Source organism: Uranotaenia lowii, chromosome 1 (assembly GCF_029784155.1).
Source record: "Uranotaenia lowii strain MFRU-FL chromosome 1, ASM2978415v1, whole genome shotgun sequence".
NCBI lineage: Eukaryota > Metazoa > Arthropoda > Insecta > Diptera > Culicidae > Uranotaenia > Uranotaenia lowii.
In genome coordinates, this window is record NC_073691.1 from 48,964,855 (window position 1) to 48,986,071 (window position 21,217).

The 21,217-nt window shown below is 40.7% G+C and overlaps 1 protein-coding gene and 1 long non-coding RNA gene across 12 annotated transcripts in view; one reads left to right on the plus strand and one right to left on the minus strand.

Annotated features, from left to right (window-relative positions):
• The window catches only part of LOC129739406 (AMP deaminase 2), an 87,333-nt gene extending 71,220 nt beyond the window's left edge, over window positions 1-16,113 (plus strand). For 10 of the 11 annotated variants that reach the window (XM_055730852.1, XM_055730843.1, XM_055730847.1 and 7 more), the window contains 5 exons: window positions 806-1,101; window positions 13,613-14,444; window positions 14,505-14,956; window positions 15,057-15,190; window positions 15,253-16,113. In XM_055730852.1, the coding sequence (XP_055586827.1) occupies window positions 806-1,101; window positions 13,613-14,444; window positions 14,505-14,956; window positions 15,057-15,190; window positions 15,253-15,540 (2,002 nt within the window). In that variant the 3' untranslated portion in view covers window positions 15,541-16,113. The remainder of the gene's footprint in view (window positions 1-805; window positions 1,102-13,612; window positions 14,445-14,504; window positions 14,957-15,056; window positions 15,191-15,252) is intronic. The other variant, XM_055730851.1, reaches the window with a different exon arrangement.
• Window positions 4,516-5,979, minus strand: LOC129739407 (uncharacterized). The gene is made up of 2 exons (XR_008735852.1): window positions 5,442-5,979; window positions 4,516-4,833 (listed from the first exon to the last, which is right to left on the minus strand). It is a non-coding gene; the product is annotated as an uncharacterized LOC129739407 (long non-coding RNA).
• Window positions 16,114-21,217: the final 5,104 nt, after the last annotated feature.

A 21,217-nucleotide genomic window follows, 5' to 3' on the forward strand; every position in this document is an offset into this window, starting at 1 on the left:
TTATACGGACAAAATTATACCAAATTTTACTTTCAAGGCATGATAGAAAAGTTTGAAACATTTTTGCCATGAAAGTCTCCTCGGGTAAATGTTTGCGACAAAACAAAAACTCTCGTTACTTACTTGAGCTTTCGTTGACTAAACAAGCTAACATTTGGCATATTATTTTTTATTGGACCTAGACCCTGACCTGAGGCCCAATTTTCCAGAGGTTTTGATTTTTTGAGACTTTCCTAGAGTATTTGTACATATGAACGTTAACAGATGAGCAGATAACAAGACCCCTCTGGAAATGAAACTTACAAGTTAAGTTTTGATAAGAGACTAATTTCTCAAGCGCCATCTGCCCCGGAAAGGCATCGTGTCGTCTCTATTATTGATCGATTATGGCCAATCACATGGTTATTCATTATCTCATTAATTTTATCTCACTTCTCTTGGGAAACTGAATGGCAAGGAGTGAGGAGGGTTGTAAATTGTCTTCCATTGAGTAAGTTATCGGGATGACCATATGCCTATATATCTAGTATGTCTCTTTTATGGGACCGTATACTCCCACACCCGGGTGTCGGGTCACTTTCTGAGCGAAATGGTCCAATAAACTTAACCCGTAATTTTGTTGTAAGATAGAATGCGTCGAAAGTGGGATAAAATGGTTGGGGAGATATTCTAGAGGAAAAAGGTCAGCCTGTTGGGACCTAATCGCATCATTACGAACTCACCGTCCAATCAAGCAACACTCTTTTATTTTCTTCCACAATAAATTTCTAATCCTAAAACTTCGTTTGTGCCTGTTCTCTTCCAGGGTCATGGAACACGATCGCCATTCGGTGGCCGCGGAAGTTCACCCGGACGAGCAGCTGCCCTTCGATGAGCACGATTTCGTCGCTCACTTCCAGCGAGTTTCCATTTCCGGTGAGGATACTAGCGGAGTTCCGTTGGACGATCTGGAACGTGCCTCGACGCTACTGGTCAAGGCGCTAGAGCTGCGAGGCAAGTACATGTGGAATTCGCACCAGAGCTTCCCGCAGACGACGGCCCGGTTCCTGAAGTCCAGCCGCCCGGAAAAGTATGCCCACCAGGAGAAGAAATCGATTGCCGGTAAGTTCACAAGTCGGGGAAATGCACAACCATAATCGGCTTAGCTTTGAATCCCTCTTTTTTTTATTTTTAAAACTTAATGCGTTGATTTTTCCTTCCGAACGAATGCGGTGGCGCTTTTCCTGTAACACAATTATCAAATGGGGGTTTTACAACGCTTTTGCTTTGCTTTACGGTTAGTTCCAGTGTGTGGCGTGTGCGTTTGGCTTTCTTTCGTGTGCAATGTTCTGTTTTTTAATAATCAAAGTAACTTATATTAATTGTTTCGATTAGATTGCTATGAAATATAATTTGTTATGTAGATTTTACTAGTTTGTTTAAAATAGCAAAGAGAATCATTAGTATATTTTTCGAAATAACCGTTTGAGCAAATCTTTTGTCAAAAATAGGTAGTTCTGTTCGTTTAAAATATTGTCGCCGAGCCCTCAAACCGGAGTTTTCGACTACGGCGACGGTGATATCACTGACAACATTGCATGTTGACCAGACATCTATCAAACATCTTCCACGTGTCGGAACCAAACAAAAGAAAGGATTGCGTATTGCCGAGGTGTTTGGTGACATTTTTATTTTCGCTGGTTGGCAAGGTTGCCAATCTCCAGCGCAAAAACTTCGGATTTCAACTGTATTGACAATTAAAGAAGATCTTCTAATTAATTGGCAAATCTACACGAAAAAAAAATAAAATGATCAAAATTACTTCGAGTAACAGGGGTAGTTTTTTTCACCCCTCTATCGAAGTAAATTTTACCTTTTTCCATTCAACTATCAAAAGGGTTAATTGTAAAAAAAGGTAAATTTTACCACCACTGGCAGAGGGGTTCATTTACCAGTTTCCCATTCACTTATTCAGGGTGGCCAGCGAACCGGGAAAACCGGGAAAACCGGGAAAAAACCGGGAATTGGAAATAGGACCGGGAAAACCGGGAAAAAACCGGGAATTTCAAATCAAAACCGGGAAAATTACCTATGGAATATGTTTCCCCATATGAAAACATATTAATTCCTTGACTAATTCATTTCATAGTTACGAAACTTTTGTCAGAAACTTTACAATCTATAGTCGTTTATTTCAGGATTGTTAGCCATCCGGGAAGAGCAGGGAAATGTCGGAATTTTATATTCATGGCGGGGAAGCCGGGAATACAGAACAAAAATTCGATCTTTGAGCACAGCGCATACATTTGTCGAATATCTTGAAACAATATATCAAAATCTGCATTGAGAAAAAAGTGAAAGAAATTTACAAAATGTTTAAATGCTGCGACTTAATAGTTCTGAAAAACGAATACGTTGAAAACAGACAGTTTTTGATTGAATCTACATCTTGAAAAATAAGATTTAAACTTAACATCTATCTTTTAAAATCCAGAATTGATAATGTTGAATCTGCATCAGGAGCTTATTTTTTTCTTCAGAAAAACACATTATGCTTAAACAAAACTTGAAAAAGTTATCAAAAATCTAAGAAACACGATTAAACTGTGGGAGTTAAAATTCCGACTTATACATCGAATAAATTTGATGCAAAAATTTGGAAAAGAAAAGAACGTTTAAAGGAAGATATAAATTCAGCTTTTCATCCATGAAGACCTAACTCGGTATGATGATAAAAGGTTGTTTTTAAATAAATTGAACAACGAGATTTTCTTGACGTGACTTAACCTATTTTCAATTGAATATTTAAATACATTTATAAAAAAAACGGAATTAATTATAACTATGCTTCAAATTTTCATTTTTGCGATGAAATATAAAAAAAATCTGAAAAAAAGCTATTTCAAAGCAATTTTTTTTCAGCAGCACTTATAATTGCGAAAAACAATCAAAACTTAAGTTAAAAAAATCAAACATCAAATTGCTGAAAAACGACATAACCTCAAAGAACTTATCTGATTTGGTTCAATCATATTTTCTTATAATTTAGCTCAATTATAACTTTAAAAAATCGGGAATTGTCCCAAGCGGGAAAATGCGGGAAACAAAAAAACAAGATCCACCATTTTTTTTCAGTTTATTGATACACGCACAGAAGGCAGAAGATGTAACAAGATACTGAGTATTATGTGAGTCTTGTTTACATTTTTCGCTTAAACTAGTAGAATTTCAAATTGAAAAATCAAATAGAAATATGCATTTTTGAGATAGGACTGAAAATCCAGACTTCAAGTTTAGATAAATTTACCGGAATTTAGATAATTGGATTCAAGCATCTAGAACCCAGCGTATTCCATTTTTTTTTTAAATGCATCCAATCAAAAACATGATTCAGTATCCAATATGAGAACCGAAATAAAATTTCAGGCTTAGCATGAATAAGGATCATCGGAATCTGTTTTGAGAATTTAAGAAGTAAAATACCAGGATATCAATCATTAGATATCAATAGTAAAATCCAACATTTCAACTTGAAATTTTAAAAGTATTATATACATGGCATATATCAAAACTATAATTTATCTCTCTAATAAAAATGAAGCATTTTTCCTTATAAGCGAAAATGGCGTGAATGACTGAAAAGAAGGTAAAATATTTCGGTTAAGTTTAGAACAACTAGAATTATTTTTTACCGTGTCTCCATGACTGTAATTTGAATAACCTTTGTGTTATTAAACTAAAAAAAAATAGCTCACACTTTTACGTTCAACTTTCATAAACATATTTAAATTTTTGGTCAAAAAACCTGATGGATATATTTATTTGCACATTTTGAAACAAGGAATACCTTAAAGTCTCAATCGGGAAAAACCGAGAAAAAACCGGGAATTTTGAAAATGGAAACTTGCTGGCCACCCTGCTTATTAAAAAGTTTAATATTATCTTTTTCTGTTAACCTATTTAAAGGGTAAATGCTACCCCCATAGAAGTGGTTGCAAAAATCCAATGCCTATCTATTTAGCAAATCTTTGTGCCGAAAATAAGCTGAAAAGTGTACTGTTCATAAGACGATATGATTGGAAAAGCACTACTAAAATAAAGCATGACATTCAAGCGAAATGAGAAAAAAATGGGATTTTCATCCTATTAGATAATTTAAAAAAAAAATAGTGAGAATCGAACTCACTCCAAAATCTTATCTCGGCTTGCCAGTTCGAAATCTTACCTAGTGCACCATCTGAGTCTGTAAGCTACACACGCACAGCTCATCTTGGCTGGTTTTTTTGCCGTCGATCCAAAACAAAAAAATCATTTTGTTTCAAATGGCGGTTTACATACACACCTGGCGCTCGGAACATTTTCAACAATATTCTTGCTGGCTGATTGATTTCATCCTGCTTGTTAATGCAGGTCCGGCATAGCATCTAATACCGATAATTCCACCTACAAAGGCGTTCATTATTGGAAGAGTCTGATTTGTGGGTGTAGCTGTTCTGGCTGGGCACCAGTTCAATTAAATTATTACAAAGATACACATTTATTTGAAATTTGATTTTTATTTAAGAAATGGGCGTCGTCATCTTATAATATATGATTATTGTTTTGACTCTTGTTTGGGAATAATGTTCTTTTTCTTGATTATCCGGCTTCTCGGTTAGCATCCTTTTATTTTTCTTGAATGTTCCTCCAACCAAACGCTGCCTTCCCCGTGTCCTTCCGAGGCACCCTGGCCACCTAATCCTCCTTCACATTCATGTACTTCTCCGTTCGACTCATCCGGCAAGCTGGTGGTAAATGTTGGCTGTGGCTGTCCCGGAATGATTCCGGAAGCACTTCGTAGCTTATCGGGGCAGTCTGCAATACATACAAAGTATTATTATAAGGAACTACAATATCTCAATGAAATTTAAGGCTACATTTACAGTTCTGTTCCATTTTTATATATTGCGCACGGATGCAAATCTTTTCTGATTAATAAACTGCTTAACCTCACTAAACAGCTTCGGCAAATAGCTACCTTTTTTGCCAGGTAAATTGTACAGTTTTATTTGGCTCAATCCTGGTACACTTTACCTCGCTGCGAGGTAAGCTTTACCTCTACTTTAGAAGTAGAAGGTATCTTTTTTTTGGATTTACATTTATTCTAGGTAAACTGTTTTTTTTTGTTCAGCTCAATTGAAGTAACTTTGCCTCGCCACATAGTAAGAATTCCGTTTTTGGGATTTACCTTTTCCCTCGGTGTATTTTACCATTTTTTTTTCTAGCTCAAATCAGGTAAATTTTATCTCGCTACGAGGAGAGTTTCACCTCGAAAAGGTAGAAGTTACCTTTTTGGTTTTCACGAGCGTTCACCTTGCCATTTAGGGAAATTTTAGAATTTTAATTTTGTTTTTTTTTATGCAAGCTTGCCGCAATTGAGATCATTTTTCTTACCAATCCTAATCCCTACAAGATTGACTTACATTTTTAAGTGTATGGTGTCAGTATAGAGGCCCGCCGCTGCCGATGACTTGCTCGTTTTTCCTTCAGGATCCAATTCGCCGATCGGAAAGATTTAGTCTGCTTAGGTTCGCTCGGATTCGTACCCAAATCCTTCGAATGGAATCGCCGCCACAAGGCCGTCGGAATGTTTGTTTCCTCGTCGGAGAGTTGCTTTTTTGTAGAATTGGCCACCAATGGAGGATTTCACGCCAGTCTTTGGTCAGTCCGACCACGAGTCTTCTTGAGCGTATGTTGTTGGACGCTCTTTCGAAATTTCCGAAATAAAGGTATGCAACGTCAGCCTTTTTCGGGACCAGACTGTTTTCCAAGGTTAATCCTGGTAGAAATTGGTGCTATACACGGATTAAGCCAAAGCCCGTTGGATTTATTATTAATTAAACTTATTCAAATAATCAAACGAAAAAGAACATCTACATATATACAGATCTAAGACAAAAGATGGAACAAAGATCAAAACGCTCAAATTTTTGTTTAACCGCGTTCACGATTTAAATTGATTTTTTGACTTTATTATGATTAGCAAAGGCATGAATATGTAATAAGAACAAAACTTTGTATTGGTATCTTTAGTAAACTGCTATCTATTTGCAAATGCACGTCTCCATTGCTTACACATCTCGATCAAGAGGAAATTGCTCGACGAGATATTTGGTATTCACAAACGGTTTTGAACAATGCCAAAACTCAGTCGTTGAAACCCCATTTACATCAATGATGGCGCTTTTCGGTGATTGAACTAAGCCAAGAGGTCTACTGCAGAAAACTCTCCCAGACTTTTCCCTTGTTCGTGGTTTAAACACTCGCTGACCGACAAAAAATTGGCAAAATTGTTCAACGAAACTACGAAAATTCAAAATGTTCATGGTATAATATGACAGGAAATGATAAGAAATTGTGAATTTTAAATTCAGAAGTGTTGGAAAGCTATTAATAATGACAAATGCTTCGAAGATGTTTGTTAAATTGGGAGTCAGACAGAACACGTAAACTGATAGGAACAAACGTTCGTGGCTTTATCTCCAATATTGAGATCTGGCGAGCAAAAAAAAAGGTCACCACTTTGAAAAGTAAGCTATCCAGACATCTCCAGGCATTCCCAGACATTTTTTTCAAAATCTTCCAGACTTTTTCCAAAAACGGTTGAAAACCCTGATTCTAGTAATATCTCTTTTTCAGAAGAGTATCTCGATCTTGAAAATTATGTTCACTACCTGCTGTTTTAATCTCATGACCGAAATCACATAATAGGGTGTATACTTAGTAGTTGTGTGAACAGCATTGTTCAAAACGAACTCTACTCCAGAGATTCAAGAATCCCACACTCGCTGGCTTTCCTTAACGTAACTTAACGTTTATTGTGCGATTCAGTTGCTCTGTTGGGTGGTAGAGCTCGTGAGTATTCGGAAAAAAGTTCCTCCAAATATCAGGAGAAATGGGGTGCTATGTCGGTTAGCTATATCCCCATGCCCCAGGAAAACCTCTTGTTTCTGGGGATTTTTAGTCATTACTGCAGGACTTTAGTCCACGGACTTTTCCGCCAACATAATCGCAACATTCCTTTGAAATTTGTTCTGCTCTCCGGACTGCCTTCAGGTATAGAATTCAACACAGTACCCTGTAATATGATTCAAATATAGTTATTATCTATTATTTACCTTTGAAATGAATATTTACCTTGTTATTTTTCCTATTCTTCGTTGCCCGAAAACAAACGAAGTCGACTGCCTCACACAAACTGTTGAGCTTTTACTCAAATGTCGCCTTCAAATCACTCGAGTTCTCTGAGTGCCGAATTTTCTGTTGTCTAAGTAACTGTTACGCTCACGCTCTTTTTTTTAACTCAAAATTAAGTATGACCGAGGTTCAAAACATAGTTCGATTCTATGAACTTAAAGTTAAGTACCTATTTTTCCTCCTTGCGATGGATCAAAACGGAGTTCGAACTGCGAACTCAAAATTGATCCCTTTTTTTCCTTCGGCGAAGGATCAAAGCTGAGTTCGACCTTATGAACTAAAAATTGAACTCTCTTTGTTGGACTGAAAACACTTAGCGAGTTCAGTCCGAACCGGAACAGCAACCAACGAACACGTCGCAAAATTATGTCGTTCCGGAACAATTACCGGAAAACTATGAAGGAACTTCATAATGAAATGCATGTTCACAGTGTCAGCGTAAAATTCTGTCCGTCATTGTCATCATATGGTGAGCGGCTTGGAATTTTCGGAAACTTCCGGATGTTGTTTACTTCCCGTGGGAAGTAACATCCGGAAGTTTTCTTTGACCGGGAATGTCAAAACTTTCCACCGCTCTGTAATTGCAATGCAATGTACCGGAACAGCAACATCCGGGTACAACAAATTTTAATCATCCTTTAATTCCCTGAAAATCAGCTACTCCGAAAAAAAAGGATAAATCCGAGTTCGGCTGCCAAACTTAGTATTGAGTATGCCTATTAGAACTTAGTTTTGCTATTACCCAGTCAAACTCAAAGTTGAGGGAAGCCACCGAAATGCTGTTTTGAACCAAAACTTCTTAATTTTGAGTTTAAAAAAAGAGCGTGCTGATTTTTGAGTTCGTTACACAGTAAACGAAAATTACCGAGTTCGGTAATTTTTTTACCGAAATCCTAACATGTGTAAATCGTTAAACTGTTCGATAATTTTTTCGGTAAAAAATAAACGAACATCGGTAAACGAAGCATCGACTTACCGATGTTCGTTTATTTTTTACCGAAAAAATTACCGAACAGTTTAACGATTTACACATGTTAGGATTTCGGTAAAAAAATTACCGAACTCGGTAATTTTCGTTTACTGTGTAGGATTAGCCGAGGACTGCTTCATACATGTGGCGACACGTCTGAACAAATGGTAGTCGGGCTCTGAGTATTTCAAAGTTAGTGAGTATTGCAATCTTAGTGTACACACTTAACCTTTTCTCCTGCGGTCGAAACGATTTCGTCCTGTATTTTCAACAGCTGAAGTAACAGGACGATTTCGAGACAGAAAAAAAACTCAAGAACAACAACTGTCAAACTGGTCAAAGTTTGAAACGGTTTCTTTGTGAGATTTGCGGGGAGTTCAGATTTTTTCCTGTAGTTCGGACGCATTTTTTTTGTTTCTTCTCCCTTTTCAAATATTTCAATAGAATAAATTAAATAAATGAGGAACATAAACAATGAATCCAATTTTTTTTTTAATTTTATTAGGCAACACAAATATACACTTGATTCCTTTTTTCAACGATTGTTGTGTACGTGCAAAAAAAGAAATCGTTAAAAAAAGTTCAAAACGACCGGGCAAAACCCGTCACTCAATTCGAGTAGAGTGGCCAACTTGAACTGTTAATCGATCATTTCCAACCAGGTAGACCATTCTGAGGTAATTTGAGTATAATCGGAAAGTTCAAAGATTTGTTTTGGATTGATTTGTTTGGGGTTTTAAGCCACAGTTGTTCCGGAACTTCCGTGCCATCAAACTGAGTCTAGTAGATTCCATTAGTTGAGACCCATAATCTGATTACCGGTTCCGTTCTCCGCAGGCCTAAAAAACAATTTTGATATCAGTACTAATAAACTACTACGAACTAAACACCTTGTCGACGGACAGAGAAAAAAAAATGACAAGAAATGTTTCTAACGTGATTCGGGAAAATGCTGTCCTGAATATGAGAGATTCGTTCATGCTCCTGAAAAATTCGTTCTCGTAAAAAATAATTCTAAATTTTAGAATTCAGCTATATTTATTGTGTTCCGAACTGAACGAGAAATTTAGGCTATTCGCTGGTGGTATAGCATACCCTTGAGATGGACACACCTCTATTGTACCCTCTTTGACTTTTTTTGGTCGTAATTCATATAAACTATATACTGAAGTTCTTAGCAGTAAATGTAGAAAAATAATATCTAGATTAAGAAAATAAAATTTTTAGAGCAATCGTTGCATGTGAACAATAGCGAGATCCAATTAAGTGGATTTTGCAATTTCGCTAAAACAAATGGTGTCAAATTTCGATACGAACATGAGCATCGTTGAGCGTTCCTTTTAGAGTTAACCAAATGAGCTGGAATTCGACATGAGGCCTTCTAACAGGCCAAGGAACGATTTCTGAGTTCAAGGTTTTGATTCCGTATCTAACACCTAGTTTTGTAGCACCCTAACAGACGTTATACGTAAAAAATAAAAAAAATAATTGGAAAGTTATCTCTAGGACGAAAGGAAAAGCAGTCGAACGATCGTATGGCTATTGGTTCTAGACGACAGCAGACCAGCGACGATAGAAATCAGAGAAACAATCGAAGAACAAAGCGTATAAAAAGCCGCAGAGTGTCCTCAATGCACTCGAAGTCATTCGCTTACATTTCGATCACCCCTCGTTATGTTAAAATACAGGAACATCCCTTCTAAGCTTTGCCCTTGCGTCCACACAATTATACGCGATGGGCACGCTCGCAATCCCGGTATACGATTTCATGAGTTAAACAGAGAAATCAATAACATTCACTCCGATTATCTGTCGTTTTTATGGAAATCTGCGTAAGAGTCGAATTTCGAGATTGCGAACGCGCTCATCGCCAATACGGTCGTCAGTTCGCATTTTGGTATCGCAAAGGGTTAAGTCGGAGCCGGAGATTTCTCGTTGAGTACACATCCAGTGTTTTACAATGACGATCCTGTCAGGAGGCACCAACATAGTAAATAAAGTGGAAATTTGAATTTAACCATAATTTTTCAGTAAACCTCCGGTTGCTACCAAAAAATTAAAATGTTCACCATCAGCAAAAAATATTTTCGAATCAAATTGGTGTTGTTTTGTAAAACTACTAGCCAAAACTTAATTTTTCATGTTTGGCTGATTGTGAATTGGAGTAACTAATTTTGTAATATTTTGTATAATAGAAGAAACGCTAGCATCAAGTTGGAATGTCAGTTCAGTACCGGAGCTAAATGTCGAAATTTTGTGCTTTCCTGTCGTATTTTTTTCCTTCGCCTTGCACACCAACAGAAGATTTGGTAAGGGCTGTTTAGGCGTCGATGACCAGACAAAAGCTTAAAGTCCAGTTCTGGCGTCAAGGACATGAAGTCCAGTTCAGGCGGTGACCGCCAGTCAAGGGCTTGCAGTCCTGTTTGGGCGATGATTGCCAATCGAGGTCTTTAAGTCCAGTTTAGACAAAGTTCGCCAGTAAAGCATTCAAAGTCCAATTCAGGCGATGATCGCCAGTCAAGGGCTTGAAGTCCAGTTTAGGCAAAGTTCACCAGCAAAGGACTAAAGTCCAGTTTAGGCGATGATCGCGAATCGAGAACTTAAAGTCCAGTTTAAGCGATGATTGCCAGTCGAGGACTTGAAGTCCAGTATAGGCGCAGTTCGCCAGTAAAGGATTCAAAGTCCAATTCAGGCGACGATTGCCAGTCAAGAACTTGGAGTTCAGTTTAGGCAAAGTCCACCAGCAAAGGACTAAAGTCCAGTTTAAGCGATGATCGCCAGTCGAGAATTCAAAGTCCAGTTTAAGCGATGATTGCCAGTCGAGGACTTGAAGTCCAGTTTAGGCGGAGTTCGCCAGTAGAGGATTCAAAGTCCAATTCAGGCGACGATCGCCAGTCAAGGACTAGAAGTCCAGTTTAGGCGAAGTTCACCAGCAATGGACTAAAGTCCAGTTTAAGCGATGATTACCAGTCATGGACTTGAAGTCCAGTTTAGGCGATGATCGCCAGTCATAGACTTGAAGTCCAGTTTAGGCAAAGTTCACCTGCAAAGGACTAAAGTCCAGTTTAAGCGATGATCGCCAGTCGAGAAATTTAAGTCCAGTTCAAGCGATGATTGTCAGTCGAAGACTTGAAGTCCAGTTTAGGCAAAGTTCACCTGCAAAGGACTAGAAGTCCAGTTTAAGCGATGATCGCCAGTCGAGAAATTTAAGTCCAGTTTAAGCGATGATTGTCAGTCGAAGACTTGAAGTCCAGTTTAGGCAAAGTTCACTAGCAAACAACTTGAAGTCCAGTTTAGGCGGAGTTCGTCAGTAAAGGATTCAAAGTTCAATTCATTCTACGATCGCCAGTCAAGGACTTGAAGTACAGTTTAGGCAAGGTTCACCAGCAAAGGACTAAAGTCCAGTTTAAGCGATGATCGCCAGTCGAAGACTTGAAGTTCAGTTTAGGCGAAGTTCACAAGCAAAAGACTAAAGTCCAGTTTTAGCGATAATGACCAGTCGTGAACTTAAAGTCCAGTTTATGCGATGATTGCCAGTCGAGGACTTGAAGTCCAGTTTAGGCGGAGTTCGTCAGTAAAGGATTCAAAGTTCAATTCATTCTACGATCGCCAGTCAAGGACTTGAAGTACAGTTTAGGCAAGGTTCACCAGCAAAGGACTAAAGTCCAGTTTAAGCGATGATCGCCAGTCGAAGACTTGAAGTTCAGTTTAGGCGAAGTTCACAAGCAAAAGACTAAAGTCCAGTTTTAGCGATAATGACCAGTCGTGAACTTAAAGTCCAGTTTATGCGATGATTGCCAGTCGAGGACTTGAAGTCCAGTTTAGGCGGAGTTCGTCAGTAAAGGATTCATAGTTCAATACAGACTACGATCCCCAGTCAAGGACTTGAAGTCCAGTTTAGGCAAGGTTCACCAGGAAAGGACTAAAGTCCAGTTCATGCGATGATCGCCAGTCGAGAACATGAAGTCATGTTTAGGCGAAGTTTCCCAGTAGAACTTAAAGTCTAGTTTAGGCGATGATCGCCAGTCAAGGAGTTGAAGTTAAGTTAGGCGAAGGTCGCCAATTGGAATAATAGAACTACAGTTTCAGCAATGATTGCGAGTTTAGACTGTAAGCCCGAGTTTAGACTGTGTTCTCAGTTCAGATGCAATTACCAACAATATTGATTAGACTAGTGGGGAAAAAATAGCCTATACAGTAGGACTGTGAAAATTGTGCGCCGACTGATGTAAGACACTAAAAGTTATTTGAAGTATTTATTACGTCCAACTAATAAGTAATTTTATGAACATTTATTCAAATTTAATTTCACGAATTAACCTTTGATCCTTCAAAGAAAGCTTTTCGATTAAGCGAATGGTTTTTAAGATAGCTACTCACATTTTTCACTACCCAACACTAAGGTTGATGACATAGTGAGAGCGAATTCGAGCGGCGAAACAAATTGGCATCTACTTCGCCGCATTCAGTATGTTAGCTCAAAGCGATTTCCTTGGTAAGTAAATGAGAACCGGGTCCCCCGCAGTTCGCTTCACGTTCCCGTTCGCGTACACTATGTCATCGGCCTAAGACTCCACTGAAACGTTCCGACAGTTTCTCTCCCTTGCATTTTGATGTATGCGTAGCTTGCGACGTGGTTAGATAGAATCTCTGTTTAATTTTTCCTTGCCGGCGGGTCCTTTTGATTTTTTGCACGTTTCAGACATCAAGAAAGGGGTAGGCTTAATAGCGGCACGTTATCCAAACATATGGGAAAATCGTAAGGTCTCGTCCCGGATTGACTGGACTAATCGAAACAGTGCATCCCGTAGGTATCCAAGCATTCCCTCATGCCTTTCAAAAACCTGTTGGTGCTTTTCTGTTCAGGCATGATGCGACCTTCAGAAACTGAGCTGAGTTTTCAGCCAGCAAAGCTCACTTTCAGATTCTCTCCATTGCGCGCCCCTTTCCTTTTAGGTAGCTTTCTTCAACAGGACTAACTTGGTTCACTAACCATGCTGCTTAATGAAGGACGTATTGACCTCATATGCCAATTGCTGGTAGAACGTACTCAACCGATTCTCATACAGCGGAATAGGTCCTTAGGTGGTGTCACACAGACAGTTGAATATAATCCTGTATTCTCGTCAAATTTTTGGATATTTGCTGAAATTTAGCGTTCATGTAGAGCAGGCATACAAGCTCTGACAACCCGTCATCAAAACACAAATCTATTAGTGATCCATCTCTATGTTGTTTCAACCAAAAATTAGTTCATTCCCAACAACTTTAAATAGAGCTTTGTTTGTGTGTCTATCAATAACAGGTTACACATCCATGTATACTAAATCAATACGTCGTTACTCACAAGTCATTGATTTGAAGTTTCTCACACTTATACCAGCTCAAAGTTAAAAACAATTTTCAAACGACGCCTTTCCCTTCCAGACCATCCAGTAAACCCTCCGCAAACAACGGAATCACCCTGGTTGATCGAGTTCCCGGAGGATTGCAACTACACGATCCGCTCCAACAACGGCGTATTCGAGGTGTACAAGGACGCCGACTGCAAGGACCAGCTGCCTTTCGCGTACACCAAACTGGCGGACTTCGTGCAGGACATGCAAATGATGTGCTCGATGATCGCCGATGGACCACTTAAATCGTTCTGCTATCGCCGCTTGAGCTATCTGTACTCTAAATTTCAGCTGCATGTATTGCTGAACGAACTGAGGGAGCTGGCATCGCAGAAGGCAGTTCCGCACCGTGATTTCTACAACATCCGCAAGGTGGACACCCACATCCATGCCGCCAGCTGTATGAACCAAAAACATCTGTTGCGGTTCATCAAGAAAACCCTAAAGAATAGTGCCGATGAAGTGGTTACCGTTACTAAGGGGCAGCAAATGACCTTGTCCCAGGTGTTCCAGTCGATGAATCTGACGACGTATGACTTAACGGTGGACATGTTGGATGTCCACGCTGACCGAAATACGTTCCATCGGTTCGATAAGTTCAATGCCAAGTACAATCCGATTGGGGAGTCCCGGTTGAGGGAGGTGTTCTTGAAGACGGACAACTATCTGAATGGAAAATATTTTGCAAATATAATCAAAGAAGTCGCCAGTGATTTTGAGGAAAGCAAGTACCAGAATGCTGAACTCAGACTTTCGATCTACGGTAAATCGGCGGATGAGTGGTTCAAGCTGGCAAAATGGGCCATCGATGGGGACGTGTACTCGAATAACATCCGCTGGCTGATTCAAATTCCCCGACTCTAGTAAGTTCCCAGAATAAGTAGTTAAGATCAATAGTTTTAAAATCGTCTTTCATTTTCCAGTGACATCTTCAAGACCAACAAGCTGATGACCTCGTTCCAGCAGATCCTGGACAACGTTTTCAAGCCACTGTTCGAAGCGACCAACAACCCGAGCAAACATCCGGAGCTGCACAAATTCCTCCAGTACGTGATCGGGTTCGATTCGGTGGACGACGAGTCGAAGCCGGAGAATCCACTCTTCGACGGGGACGTGCTAACGCCGGATCAGTGGTGCGAAGATGAGAATCCTCCATATGCGTACTACATCTACTACATGTACGCCAACATGACGGTTCTGAATCACTTCCGGTCGGAGCGTGGCATGAATACGTTTGTGTTGAGGCCTCACTGCGGCGAAGCCGGTCCGGTGCAGCATTTAGTCTGTGGATACATGATGGCGGAGAACATTTCCCATGGGCTGTTGTTGCGGAAGGTTCCGGTGCTGCAGTATTTGTATTATCTCGCACAAATTGGTAAGCTTTCGGGTCGTTTCCTAAACCAAACGGCATTCGCTAGAATTCCAAAGGTTTTGTTTGCGTAGTAACCTTCAAAAATTTGATTTCTTCTTGTCAGGAATCGCAATGTCTCCGCTGTCCAACAACTCACTGTTCCTGAACTATGACCGTAATCCATTCCCAGAGTACTTGGCTCGGGGTCTCTGCGTATCGCTGTCCACGGATGATCCCCTTCAATTCCACTACACCAAGGTAAGTTTTCCGACAATCGAAATCTAAATACCCTTCAAACATAATGTTTACCCCAACAAAAGGAACCCCTGATGGAGGAGTACAGCATTGCGGCTCAGGTCTGGAAGCTGAGCTCCTGCGACATGTGCGAGCTGGCACGGAACAGTGTCCTGATGAGTGGCTTCCCGCACAAGATGAAACAGCACTGGCTGGGACCGAACTACACCCGGGAGGGTGTGGCCGGAAACGATATCACCCGCACGAATGTGCCCGACATCCGGGTGGCCTTCCGTTACGAATCGCTACTGGACGAGCTGTCCAACATCTTCAAGGTGAACAATGAGCAACAGCTGGTATTGGGAACGGTTTAAAAGAGGATTTTGCGCGAACTGGTTTCAACATTCAAACGTGGGCTTCATGTTTGTGACCTTTATCATTATAAAAACACTAACCCATTTGACTAACATCGACGGCCACTATTGTCTCTGTTTGATGTCCTCGCTTGGCTTCAATGATTGGCTTGTGACAAGACAGAGATTGGAAACGCAGCACTGATTACTCTGAGTACTGAAAGATTTAAATTGTAAGGTCAGAAGTACTAACTCTATTAGTCCCCCCAAAAGTTCTATTTATTGATTTCAGATGGATTTATTAATTGTTGACAAAAAAATATTGTGAATTTCAAGCATAGATATTGTGTATTCATGGAAGAAGTGTTTTTGGGAAGCAACAAAAAAAAGAAAGATGATGATTTCAAACTATTTATTGTCACCCAAGCGTGCTTGAAGTGACATGTATCTGTAGGTATCTTTGTTCTATTGTGACGAATTGTGTATCGCCGAAGTGCGGAAAGCTTTCGCCGCACTACTCGGCCCATCATTACGTGTAATCCATGTTTATACACCCAGAGAATATATTCAGAATCACTCGTTTGATGAACTTAAGGGAGTATTTTCAATGGTTCGAATCTGTATCCGAAATTCCCCTAGATTTGAGGATTTACAATATCGATCTTTATATCGTTTTATTGGAAAATGGTAGGGATTTAATTGGCTCAGTGAAATCCAATATGTTCAAAGTTTCGTTTACTCTGAGACTTTGTATTTCTTACCCCCAATACGTTTTTTTGTGAAATTCCGTTGCAGAAGATGCAAACTAGTAGATTTCATATAAAGATTCGTAAATCCATTGAAGTGTGCAAATCCGTTAATTCAGCCTCTCTGGTCCGGTCTTTGCATGCATAGGTGCAATTTTCGAGCTTCCTAAGCTTGTTCTAAGTTATATTGTTCAAAGAGAGGAGCAGGTGGTTTTAAAGCCAGTGGGAGCCATCTGAGAGAGGGTTGGGCATACTGGGGGGTTCTAGTTGACTACTGTTGAAAGCTCTTGAATCTTGGGAATCTTGGAGTGACCAGGAATGCAGCACAATGTTATATTCCTCGCAGCTGCAATGTTGGAAAGGGCAATGATCCATGAGTGTGTTGGCTGCCTGGACAGCTCTCAGCACTCTTGCAGAATCGGAGAAGATGACTGCGTCGAAAGATGGGCAGAGGCCTTGGGCTGCTTTTAGGATGGCGAAAGCTGGAAACCGAGCATTTGGATGGTAGAGCGAGGGCCACATTGCTGAATATGCCACATCCAACCTGGCAATCAGTGAACTTGGAACCATCGATGAAGAACTTGGGTATGGTTTTGTATTTTCGGTTGACAAGCTGATGATAGTTGGCCAGAGAAACAGTAGAGCCTCCTCCGGCTCGTACCGCAGAAAGCAAGCTGAGATCTACTTTTGGGACAAGAGCATTGAATTTGCAATGTCTAGGTTCAGGGCGAAATGATATTTCAGGGATAGATGCTTGATACTTTTGTGAGTAGTTTTCGGTACGCTCGACCATAGGTACATTGACGTCCTCTGGAACTGCGTCAAAGAGTGATTGCATCCCAATAAGAAACAACGTTGGGGCCAAGATAGAGCCTTGGGGCACACCATTTGCTATGATGTGGGAGGATGATAGCTTGCCATCGATGAAGACTCTAGTTTTACGTTCAGTCAGGAAGCTGCAAAAGAAATATCCCATTCTGCCCAGAACACCCCGTTGTTTTAACCTGGACAAAATTTTATGACAGGACACCCAGTAGAAGGCCTTAGAAGGGTCCAAACATAAGCACTCCACATGTTGGCTGTTATCAATGGTGCCGGCAACAAGATTTTCAAATGTGGTGAGGTGGTCGTCAGTGGAACATCCATGGCGAAAGCCAAACTGTCTTGTGTCGAGGAAGTTGTTGGGCTCGAGAAAGAAGACTAGACGACGTTTAACCAGGCGTTCAAGAATCTTCCCTGCACAGTCCAAGAGGGTGATAGGATGGTAGTTGTTAATAAGGTGAAGGTCCTGATGGGGTTTGGGACTTGGTATGATTATGCCTTCTTCCCACGGCGTAGGGATTTCGCTAAAAACTGCTGAACAAATGTTGTCTTTGACAGCCTGATACTGGATGAATCTGTTGAGGTAGTGGTTGCTACAGTTATTGTTGAAAGCTTGTCTCTAATAATTCCATAAACTCTTTAAAAATTTTTAATGGCACTTATTTCTCAGGCACTATGGCATTCGGTTTTATGAGGCTTTTTTATGAAATGGAAATTTGACTTCACAAGCCATAACATTAAGGTGTTTCAATAAAATGAGTGGCTTCCTCCCCCTAAAACCACTTTGGGCTGCGTATGCCTGATGTGCCTCTTGCTTTTACTTTTTTTTTACAAGATTGAAATTTGACTTCAAAACAGCCGGGTGTTTACTGCCGTGAGTGGGTTCGGCCCACTAAAACCACCTTGGGCTTTGTGTGCCAGATGTGCCCGTTGAATTCACCATATGATACTACATCAAGGGGTAGACTGTGTTCATGTATGTACTTTTACATCTCACCCTTTTCCTTTTCCTCTTTCTCATATTTGGTCTTTCTCCTTTATCCTATTTCTTCTTTTTCCTCCTTCTTCTTTTCCGTTTTCGGCAACTTCAGACTGGTACCGAAAACCCCGAATCGTGTGTCGGTTAGGTAACTTTTTCAAAGTATCTCGCGCCCGTCACAGCATCCACTCCCGTAGAATTTCTAACTACCATGGCATCGCCGATTGAGCAACAACCAAGCTAAAATCCAGTCACGATCACCCCGAATGGGATCTCCGCTTCCTTTTGCTGCAGTAAAGATCGTAGCTGAGTAGGTGAGAGAGTCCCACCACACGTATGAGTCCTGATTATGGTTATACCGCACCCTAAGATCGTGTTGCTTTTGAATTGTGGTGTCATACGAGGCCCAAGACCTTCTTCTATTAGTTTGTCAAGTTTGGTTGACTATCTCGCTCTCTCCGTTTATCATCTTTCCTGATTCTTATTAGATCGCGCATGATTTGCGAGATTTCATCGACTGTTGTACGCCACGGCTGTTCATCGCGACACATTTCACTCACAACATTTCCAGCGTTCAAATTTTGAAATTGTTGACGCCTTGAAATAAACCTGAGGCAGACAAAGGTAGCATGTTCTGCCGATTCCTCCGTATCTACGCATTCCGGGCAATAAGGCGAGTTGATAAGCTTAAACCGATGAAGGTATTGCTTTAAGCACCCATGACCTGAAACGAACTGCGTCAGGTAGAAGTTGACCTCTCCATCCTTCCGATTTACCCAATCTGAAAGTCGCTGGATTAGCCTATGCGTCCATCTTGCGTTGTTCGATGCGTCCCATTGCTCCTGCCACTTGAGCATTGACGCTGCTCATTGAACTTTACGCACTACTCTAACTGCTCTTGCTTCGTAACACTCCATATCCTCCAACAGAGTAATGTCGATGGGGATCATGCCTGCGATGACAAAAGCTACATCTGCTGATATGATTCTGTATGCACAGGAAACTCGTATGGCTATCAGTCGATGTATGCTCCGTGACTTGGATCTGATGAGCTCTACCTCTATGGCGGAGCTCCAGGCCGCTCCTCCGTTTCGTAGTTTCGACAGTGCTACGCTCGCAAGGAGACGACTCTTGCTAATCTTTGGACCATAACAGTTCGGCATAATCCAGGCCAATCAATCTATGACTTTCGATGCACTTTCACAACAGTATTTGACATGCGCACCAAACCTTAAGCGATTGACGACCATTACTCCAAGATATTTCAGCTGGTGTTTCGAAGGTGTCGTGTGTCCTCCAACAGTAATCTCCATGTGCGGAATGGAATGGAAACACGCATCCTGTGAAGCGCTTTGGCAATAGCTTCACAGCTGGCATTGTTGAAGGCATTCTTAACGTCGATCGTCACAATGGTGCAGTGACGAACGCTTGTCCGCTTCTTTTTATAAGCGCCCTCCGCGTACTCTGTCACCATTCGGATGGCGTCCACCGTAGATCTCCCTTTCCGAAAACTGAACTGTCTGTCAGACAGTCTACTTTCGCCTTCTGTGTAGATAATAAGTCTGTTGAATATCATCCCCTCCAGTAGCTTACCAAGGGTGTCCAGCAGACAAATGGGTCTGTACAATGATGGATGCCCTAGGGGTTTCCCAGGTTTCGGTAGTAGCACCAACTTCGCCGTTTTACACGAATTGAGAAAAGATGCCTCGTCGAGACACTGCATTTTGATTTCGTCCGGACCAGGAGCCTTATTCACCGCAAGTTTCTTAGCGATAGCGATAGTTACTGGCTCGATGTCGTGGGCACCCGCGTCGTACGGGGTAAGTGGCCACTGCGTCAGGCCATGCTGCGGGAAAAGATGTGAAACGATCTCTTTCAGTTTTCCCGGACACTTTTCGGTCTGCGACCTGCGACCTTGGGCCACCGAATCTCACCAGTGCAACTCTATAGTCTTGACTTATCATCTTTGCAGTTATCTTTGCTTGTTTTAATAGCTCGCTTAGGTGCCACCCTGGTTGCTCGGTAAACGGCACCTCTCGTTTCTCTATCGTCTTCGTTACTCACGCGTTGAGCTCGTTGTCTGGCTTTTAGGCAGCTAGTACGAATGTCAGCAATTTCTGAGGTCTTCCAGTAAGCCGGTCGTTGCCACCACTTCGGTGTATTCCTTCTGGGTATGGTCATTAGACTGAGTCGATTTGGGGTCATTTTTGAATTTCTCAAACCCTGGGGTCTAAAAAGCTTCGACTTCGTCCAAAACTCATCCATGATTTATTGTAGAATTTTTAAGTAAGGTTTTCATGAGTAAATTTGAACTTTTAAGTTTGTATGGCAAAATTGAATATTTTGTACTGAAAAATCAACACCACTTTTGTTTCTAAAATTCCTAAAGGAAATTTTCCGCTGAACAACTTTGTCCAAGACCGTAACTTCGTATCTTATCAGGCAAAAACGTTATTAGCTGTTTAACAGGTTTATGTCTTTTGGCATAGAAAAACAATAAATTCAATTGACTGGAGCCTCGCGAAGTATTGCTTGAAAAGTAGTCATGCAATACCTCGCTAGCCACCCTGCAGGGATGTCAATTGAGTTTATCAATGCGAAAAGACATTCGACACCGAATAACTTTTTTGTCTAATAAGATACGAGGTTACGGTCTTTGACTAAGTTGTTCAGCGGAAAATTTTATAAATTGGGACAAAAACCACTAGCTGGCTCGGTTCCACATAATAAACAAAAGTGATGTTGATTTTTCAGTACAAAACATTCAATTTTCCCATACAAACCTAAAAGTTCAAATTTACTCATGTAAACGTTACTTAAAAATTCTACAAAAAATCATGGATGAGTTTTGGACCACGTCGAAGCTTTTTAGACCCCAGGGTTTGAGAAATTCAAAAATGACCCCAAATCGACTCGGTCTAATGGTCATCTGTCATCATTTTCGACAGCAGCTCAGCATTATGGACCTGCGATGCTTCCTGCATGTTTATAGCTTCGGTGCACACTTCCTTTCTTATCCAAAGAAGGTATTGCCTAAATACCCTAATACTTACTAAATACCCATCAATAATGTTCCTGGAAACTTCAACGTCAACATCCCGTAACTAGCGTCCTACACAAGGTATTGGACATTTACATTCTGGCCATTTGA